At 43.7% G+C, this 9,158-nt stretch overlaps 1 protein-coding gene across 4 annotated transcripts; it reads left to right on the top strand.

Annotated features, from left to right (window-relative positions):
* The first annotated feature begins 1,866 nt into the window (after nucleotides 1–1,866).
* On the top strand, nucleotides 1,867–6,078 carry LOC124048085 (protein Tob1-like). Of its 4 annotated transcripts, none has more exons than XM_046368504.1 (3): nucleotides 1,867–2,163; nucleotides 3,792–4,716; nucleotides 4,756–6,078. In XM_046368504.1, exons 2-3 carry the CDS (start codon nucleotides 3,924–3,926, stop codon nucleotides 5,142–5,144), a joined length of 1,182 nt encoding a protein of 393 aa, XP_046224460.1. In that variant the 5' UTR covers nucleotides 1,867–2,163; nucleotides 3,792–3,923; the 3' UTR covers nucleotides 5,145–6,078. The 4 variants fall into 4 exon arrangements, with proteins under 4 accessions (XP_046224460.1, XP_046224458.1, XP_046224456.1 ...); XM_046368502.1 differs by adding an exon at nucleotides 2,871–3,293 and having other exon boundaries at nucleotides 1,868–2,163; nucleotides 3,792–6,078; XM_046368500.1 differs by having other exon boundaries at nucleotides 1,868–2,163; nucleotides 3,792–6,078.
* Nucleotides 6,079–9,158: the final 3,080 nt, after the last annotated feature.

The raw sequence follows: 9,158 nt of genomic DNA on the forward strand, positions 1-9,158 counted from the left end.
AGCAGAGGAGGGCACATGACCCAATCCACATCAACGGTACTGCAGTAGAGAGAGTCAGCAGTTTTAAATTTCTTGGCGTCCACATCACAGAGGACCAGAGGACATCACAGGACATCACAGAGGACCAGAGGACATCACATGACATCACAGAGGACCAAAGGACATCACAGGACATCACAGGACATCACAGAGGACCAGAGGACATCACAGAGGACCAGAGGACATCACAGGACATCACAGAGGACCAGAGGACATCACAGGACATCACAGAGGACCAACAACACCACCACTCTGGTCAAGAGGGCGCAACAGCGTCTCTACTTTCTAAGGCGGCTGAACAAATTTGGCATGCCGCCCCGGGTCCTCTCCAAATACTACCGATGTACCATCGAGAGCGTCCTGACCAGTTGCATCACGGCCTGGTACGGGCTTTGCTACATCCACGATCGTAAGGCCCTCCAGCGGGTGGTGAAGATGACCCCGTACATCACTGGGACCGTGCTCCAACACATCCAGGACATCTACTCGAACAGTGTCTGAGAAAGTCGCACGGTATCATCAAGGACCCCACACACCCCAGGCATGTTCTCTCCCTTATTGTCATGCAGACGGTATCGGAGCATGAGGTCTGATATGAACAGGCTCAGAGGAAAAAGTTTCTATCTACGACCTATCAGACTGCTGAACACTTGAACTGGACGGACCACGTGCTCTGATCCATGTTCCTCTTTTGTTCTCTCACGCTCCTCTATGGTTCCTCAAGCAAGGGGGGAGGCCGATGACATCACAAATTCCCATGAGACCAACTCTTTGAATGCCCTACACCTTGAAGTTTGCAGTTGTGTCAAAAAAAGCCCTATTTTGCTCAAAACTGATTTCGTTTTACCTTATAGTGTACACTTTAGTATATTTATACTGGCTTTCAACAGTAAAAGTAATACAAAAAAATGTCTTTGAGCTTTACACAGTTGCTGTACTAGGACACAAACAGAAAGAGCTTGACCATTGTGTAACAAAACCAGTCACTCACACGGTCCCACAGACCATGACCTAAAAGTTTCTTCATAGGAACCCGTAACCTAGGGAACTTTAGCCTACTATAAAACGTAACACTTACACGTAATATTCTATTTTTTAAGCAAGGACCCAATATGCATAACCTTTTAACTCTAATGTCCATTCATTTCAATTTGTCAATTTATCTCTTGTAATTCCTAATGTTTAGGAGAGCGAGGTCAGAATAACCCTGTAACTTCAAGCTAAAGCATATCAAAACAAAATTCGCAAACTGTACAGACTGTACAGCCAATGTCCCAAGGACCTAACGGAACAGAGCACAACCCTACCCGGTGACGTGTGTCCTTCCGCCAAACTGCCTATGCACTACTTTTCCCTCTCCACAATCTTTTTTGCACGTCGTCTCACAATGATCATTGCATTTCCGAAATAATCACACTGGCATAATCTTTGGGCATAATCAGAATAACTATAACAAATCATTATCTCATATATTTGAGACACTATATCGCACTGGTTTTAAGTGTCCGTTTCTTTGCTATGAAATTGAGTGGAATTTATTTACTACTGTCAAAGTACATACATTAATGTTCAGTAGCTATCTCCAACAACCTTCAACATTATGATACTTGTGGTCCCAATACACATGAAACGCTAACCACTACCGTAAATAAAACCCTTGCTATTGACTGACTTGCTAAACAGCCAATCGGAATGCAAGATGAAGTAGTTCACGAATGACGAAGGCCGAGTTTGGCCAATGGAAAACCGTTATTTAGGCTCGACCTCTGAGCACCTCATCACCGCCTTTTTTTGTGTGTCCGTGGCGGAGTACTATCTCTATATATAAACGAGAGAATCCGAACTTTAAAGCGCAGTTGTAAAAATAAAATAATAAACTTTCAGACGAAATAGAAATTGTCACCCGCATAACATAACCGGAATAATATATAGTCATACAGCAGCAGGACAATTTTGTTCAACAAGGAATTAGCTAACCGTCTCCATTTAGTTGTCAAATAGGTTTTTTAGTTAACGTTATTTTTGTTCGCTACAGTAGCTAACTGTCGTTAAGTCATTCGTCGTCGAAGCAGTGCAACGACCTACTGTGAATTTCCATGTAACTGTAACGTTGGCTACTTACATGTAAGTTTTAATTCTCTTTTTATTAGCTATTTCAATTACAAGTCGTTAGCGAGGTAACTACTTGTTAAGTTATATATTGTTGTTCAAATCCCTAGAGACGAGCTAACTTATGATATAACCGCTTTGTTCCGTGTTTTGGGTTGGTTTTTATAACGTTAGCTAGCTAGTTCATATAGCTGACGATGGGAATATCTAGCTAGAAAGTTTAAATCAAAACTATTTTTTTTTTGAGCTAACAACCGGACGTAATTTTTGTTAGCTCGGTGGTCATTGAATGACGGTGAAGGATAGGAGCACATTCAACAGTCTTAACCTGTTAAATTAGATGTAAATTAGATTGTAATTTAACAGGTTAAAGTCTATACCGTAACGGTAAGCAATAGCTGCTTGTTTACAATACTACATTTCCTTCAAACCCCTTTGGTGCGTAACTATCTAACGTTGGCTATGTTACTGACTGATGGCAAGCTGTAGGATTTGGGATTGGACGTTTGATATATATATATATATATATATATGTATATGTATATGTGTGAGATGATCAATCTATCTCTAGCTAGCTAATGGTAATGGTAAGCGTCATTTCTAAAAGAGTAGGACATCTCTGACCGTGAATATAAATTCAATGAGGATTATGTAACAACAAGGGTTGAAGTCTTTGCTAGATCGGCTCACCAGCTGCTCTCTAACAATACATGATTCTCTAGCCGGTGGTGATTCACGGACACGGTTTCTTCTGTTACCTTCACTAAGACCACGTGATTCTGTCATCTCATCATATCAAATGAATTAGGGACGTGTTTGTGTCATCGCGCAAGAAATATTCTATACCAGGTGAGGTTACAATGTCTCGGATCATTGGCTAATTACATTGTTACTTTAATTGTGTTAAAAACGCGCTGAGCCACCACTGTCCAGAGGTCAACTATGATTTTATCTGTCACAAATACTAGAAGACTGCCAGGGATCTGAGTCCGTATGTTTAGGCCTTACTTATAGCTAGTGATATTGTACACCCTGTCTGGTGGACACGGCAATGCAATGCACTGTACTGGGAAGGGAATGGCAGAGCACATTTAGTACTCTACTGTAAATGCAATCAGGTTTATGAAGCCAACATCTTTACAACGGTGAGTTAAACAGATTATTTAATATAATGATGATATATTCTATTTAGCAGATGCTTTTATCCAAAGCGACTTGGCGTTGTCATGCGTGCATACATTGATCATATTACTTATATGAACGTACAGTTTTCTTGTACTATGGGATGGTAGGTTTAGCAATAATGACCCAAGTGGGTGTGGTATATGGCCATTTACACCACGCCTATGCATGAATCAGAAAGCCTGTATACAGTCCTTAGCCATGGTATATTGGCCATATTCCACAAACCCCTGGTTACCGTATAATAGCAATAAGTCACCTCAGGGGTTTGTGGAATATGGCCATATATATAACAGTAAACAGGTAGTTTTGCATCATACCTGTGGTATATTGTCTGATATTTACACGGCTGAAATGCTTTTTCAGCCAGTCAGCATCCAGGACCCTAACTACCCGGTTTATAATTAGCCATATAGCATTGTTATTGTGTTTTTGTTAATTTATCTCTCCTCTTCTTCCAGGCTTAGGAACCTTATCCTGTGGACGGAAGGATATCGTTTCAGCAACTACCACTTACTCTGTCCCTCTGTTTGGCCCAAACTGCTTATCACTGCAACGCTCAGGAATACCCACGTCATAACCGGGAAGCAGCTATGCAGCTTGAAATCCAAGTAGCACTTAACTTTATTATTTCCTACTTGTACAACAAACTCCCCAGACGGCGTGTGAACATCTTCGGGGAGGAGCTCGAGAGGCAGCTGAAGAAGAAGTACGATGGCCACTGGTACACGGATAAGCCATACAAGGGCTCTGGGTACAGGTGCCTCCACGTAGGGGAGAAGGTGGACCCTGTGGTGGAGCAGGCAGCCAAGGAGAGCGGCCTGGACTTGGACGATGTCCGGGATAATCTCCCTCAGGACCTAAGTGTGTGGATTGACCCCTTCGAGGTGTCCTACCAGCTTGGCGAGAAGGGGCCGGTCAAGGTGCTGTATGTGGATGATAACAATGAGAACAACGGGTCCGAGTTGGACAAGGAGATCAAGAACAGCTTCAACCCAGAGGCCCAGGTCTTCATGCCCATCAGTGACTCTATTGGGACCTCTTCTGAGTCCAGCTCTCCTTCACCCCCTTTCGGGCAATCTGCGGCCATTAGCCCCTCGTTCATGCCGCGCTCCACCTATCCAATAACCTTTACCACCGCCACCTTTGCCGCCACCAAGTTTGGCTCCACCAAGATGAAGATCTCCGGCCGCAACAACAACAATGGTAACGGCAACAAGGTGGCCCGCACCTCCCCAACCAATGACCTGGGGCTGAATGTGAACACCCTAATGAAGCAGAAAGCCGTTTCCACCTCTATGTACTCTCTGTACGGCCTGGGCCAGCAGCAGAATTCCTCTGCACTCTCTCCTAATGCTAAGGAGTTTGTGTTCCCCAGCCTCCAGGGTCAGGGGAGCTCCGGTGGCGTGTTCCCCAGCCTCCAGGGTCAGGGGAGCTCCGGTGGCGTGTTCCCCAGCCTCCAGGGTCAGGGGAGCTCCGGTGGCGTGTTCCCCAGCCTCCAGGGTCAGGGGAGCTCCGGTGGCGTGTTCCCCAGCCTCCAGGGTCAGGGGAGCTCCGGTGGCGTGTTCCCCAGCCTCCAGGGTCAGGGGAGCTCCGGTGGCGTGTTCCCCAGCCTCCAGGGTCAGGGGAGCTCCGGTGGCGTGTTCCCCAGCGAGGGCTCTCTCAGCCTCAGCCCGCTGCAGTACAACGATGCCTTTGACGTGTTTGCAGCCTACGGAGATCTCAACGACAAGACCCTCAATGATGGGCTGAACTTCAACCTCAGCAACATGCAGTATTCCAAGCAGCAATTCCAGTCGGTCATGGCTAACTAAACCTGACACTAGGACTTGAACATGTTATTCCTTAATGACGACGGTAGCTTGAAGGGAAGCATTACGAAGAACTGGACTTTCAAGGAACCTCTTGAGGAGCTTTCTATCTAGTTAGGGAAGCAGCATGTGTCCACGGGTGCTTTTTCTCTGCCCCATTGAATTTTTTTTATTTTTTTACTAAAGGTTTGTTGTACGAACACGAACACGTCCAAGCTTGATTACTTAAATTCAACATGCATAGTTGTTTTTTTTGTCAACCGAGCACAAAATATATTTTTGTACTATGTTTGAAATACAAAAAAAATACTCCATTAACATGGATAATTTTTTTTTTTTAAATGTTTCTGTCCTCTTAGTGTTTTACATGTGTTAGGACATGGCAGATTTGTATGACTTTGCACTAAATGGGGTTACTTGGTCTTTTTCTACTTGTATAATTTAATTTAGTACAGAGTTTAAGATATCAGAGTATATATTGTTTCTTTGACATGGCAGTGCATCGATCTTTTTACTACTCCAGTGATTGCTGCAGCAGCTTGTCATTGTGTTTTTATGAGTAGTATTTTTTTATTTTTAGGTAAAGAATTGTCTTTAAAATCCATCACGTATTCTAAAGATTGCGAACAGTTTTCCTTTGTGGTGGCATTTCATGTACAACAATAGTTGTATTTTCTCTTAAGAGTTGGAAGATTTTGCTATATTATGTACAAAAATGTAAATGGTATACATTTTAATTTTGTACCTACATTGTGTAATACTTGATTTAAAAAAAATCCGGGATAACAAAGTATTTTTTGTCCGTGTCTTAGATGTCAAGAGGGACTGGAATAGTTTATTGTTTTGTATTAAAAATGCTTAAATTATGTTTCTCTTTTTACATTTAAAAAAAATATTTGCACCCTGGTCTTTTTAATAAATTAAACTACAGTCAAAACATGATTTGTGGACATTGGATTTATTGATTGCTTGCATTTGTTAGGCTCAGAATATTATGTTACGAATAGCTCATTACTATAACTACATTTTGTATGTGATGCATTGGAACGTAATGGGGCTTTTATGACAGGATTAGACAACTAGTTTAGGACCAAGGCAAGGCCTGACTCCTCACTGTTCTGGGGATAGTGTTGATGTGTTTCTATTATAATAGGCCATCAGTAAGACTGCTCAATGCACATCCACCTTCTGAATGAATAACCTTAGGGCAATCCTTGGTCGTGGATGGATAAAGAAGCAAGCTGCGAAAGTGTAGCACTATATACATGTCATGTTTATAGTCTTGTGCCCAAAGGGCAAATTAAGATAACACAGAATGACTTGGCAGTTTATTACTGTGACATCACACACAGATAATCAACAATTCATACCACTCCTATGTTGTGCATGTGAACTCTCAATGCTATTCATGATTAGGATGGAATCCTGTACGCATGTGGTATACCAGTTCCTTCAGGGACGATCCGAAGTCCACGCCCATCCCCGGGTTACCTTTCATGTGATTGGTGTGGAGGAGCTATTTTTGTCACATGTCAAATTATTGTGACTATCAAACCTATCAGTTTTAAGAAAATACAACAAAAAAAGTAACATAATTATAGAGCAGCAGTAAAATACCGGTACGGAGTCAATTCCCAGGGGCACCGGTTATTTGAGGTAATTGAGGTAATTTGTACATGTAAGTAGAGTTAAAGTGACTATGCATAGATAATAACAGAGTAGTAGTAGCAGCATAGAAGGGGGGGGGGGGTCAATGCAAATAGTCTGGGTAGCCATTTGATTAGATTTTCAGGAGTCTTATGGCTTGGGGGTAGAAGCTGTTTAGAAGCCTCTTGGACCTAGACTTGGTGCTCCAGTACCGCTTGCCGTGCGGTAGGAAAGATAACATTCTATGACTAAGGTGGCTGCAGTCTTTGACAATTTTTAGGGCCTTCCTCTGACACTGCCTGGTATAGAGGTCCTGGATGTCAGGAAGCTTAGCCCTGGTGATGTACTGGACCCTCTGTAGTGCCTTGCGGTCGGAGGCCGAACAGTTGCCATACCAGGCGGTATGGATACCAACCTGTCAGGATGATGCAGCTGTAGGACCTTTTGAGGATCTGAAGACCCATGCCAAATCTTTTCAGTCTCCTGAGTGGAAATAGGTTTTGTCGTGCCCTCTTCAGGACTGTCTTGGTGTGCTTGGACCATGTTAGTTTGTTGATGTGGACAACCAAGGAACTTGAAGCTCTCAATCTGCTCCACTACAGCCCTGTCGATGAGAATGGGGGCGTGCTCGGTCCTCCTTTTCTTGTAGTCCATATACAGCTCATTGTGTGCGGTCTTAGTGCCAGCATCGGTTTGTGGTGGTTTGTAGACAGATGAAAACTCTCTTAAGTAGATGGTGTGGTCTCCAGCTTATCATGAGATACTCAACCTCGGGCAAGCAAAACCTCAAGACTTCCTTAGATTTTCTTGCACCAGCTGTTGTTTACAAATATACAACACCTAAACCCCTGGTCTTACAAGAGTGTACTGTTCTATCCTGCCGATAGAGTGTATAACCCACCAGCTGTATGTTATTGATGTCGTTGTTCAGCCACGACTCGGTGAAACATAAGATATTACAGTTTTTAAATGTCCCGTTTGTAGGATATACATGCTTTTAGTTCGTCCCATTTATATTCCAGCGATTGTAACATGGCTAACAGTACGGATGGCAAAGGCAGATACACATTTATGGAATACCAGCTCCTTCAAGAGACGATCCAAAGTCCATGCCCCCCCACACATGCAGAGACCCCACCTGGCTTAACTGGCGCCTCCAGAGATGCGACCTCTCTCATCGTCACTCGATGTAGTGACTCTCACTAGGTTTACCCCCACTGAACTCGCATCCTACCATACCCTTGTCTGTACACTATGCCCAGAAATCTGGTCCTTTTATTTGCTGTTCCCAAAGTACTAGATGACCAGTTCTTATAGCCTTTAGCCATAGCCTCATCCTACTCCTCCTCTGTTCCTCTGGTGATGTAGAGGTAAACCCAGGCCCTGTGTGTCCCCAGGTGCTCTCATTGGTTGACTTCTGCAACCGTAAAAGCCTTGGGTTCATGCATGTTAACATCAGAAGCATCATCCCTAAGTTTGCTTTATTCACTGCTTTAGCACACTCCGCCGACCCTGATGTCCTAGCCGTGTCTGAATCCTGGCATAGGAAGGTCACCAAAAATCCTGACATTTCCATCCCCAATTGCATTTTCCGTCAAGACAGAACTGCTAACGTGGGGGGAATTTAAATCTATTGTAGAGATAGCCTGCAGAGTTCTGTCATACTATCCAGGTCTATGCCCAAACAGGTCGAGCTTCTACATTCTAAAGATCCATCTCTCCAGAAATAAGTCCCTCACTGTTGTCGCTTGTTAAAGACCCCTCTCAGCTCCTAGCTGTGCCCTGGACACCATATGTGAATTGATTGCCCCCCATCTATTGTCAGAGTTCTTACTGCTAGGTGACCTAAATTGGGATATACTTAACACCCCGCCCATCCTACAATCTAAGCTAGATGCCCTCAATCTCACACAAATTATCAAGGAACCTACCAGGTACAACCCCAAATCCGTAAACATGGGCAACCTCATAGATATCATCCTAACCAACTTGCCCTCAAAATTTTCTATGTATATATCAATGGTGTTGCTCTTGCTGCGGGCGATTCCCTGATCCACCTCTACGCAGACGACACCATTCTGTATACTTCCGGCCCGTCCTTGGACACTGTGCTATCTAACCTCCAAATGAGCTTCAATGCCATACAACACTCCTTCCGTGGCCTCCAACTGCTCTTAAACACTAGTAAACCAAATACATGCTTTTCAACCGTTCGCTGCCTGCACCCGCACGCCCGACTAGCATCACCACCCTGGATGGTTCTGACCTAGAATATGTGGACATCTATAAGTACCTAGGTGCCTGGCTAGACTGTAAACTCTCTTTCCAGACTCATATCAAACATCTCCAATCTAAAACTGACTATCCCAC

This window comes from Oncorhynchus gorbuscha, linkage group LG11, assembly GCF_021184085.1.
Source record: "Oncorhynchus gorbuscha isolate QuinsamMale2020 ecotype Even-year linkage group LG11, OgorEven_v1.0, whole genome shotgun sequence".
NCBI classification, from domain to species: domain Eukaryota; kingdom Metazoa; phylum Chordata; class Actinopteri; order Salmoniformes; family Salmonidae; genus Oncorhynchus; species Oncorhynchus gorbuscha.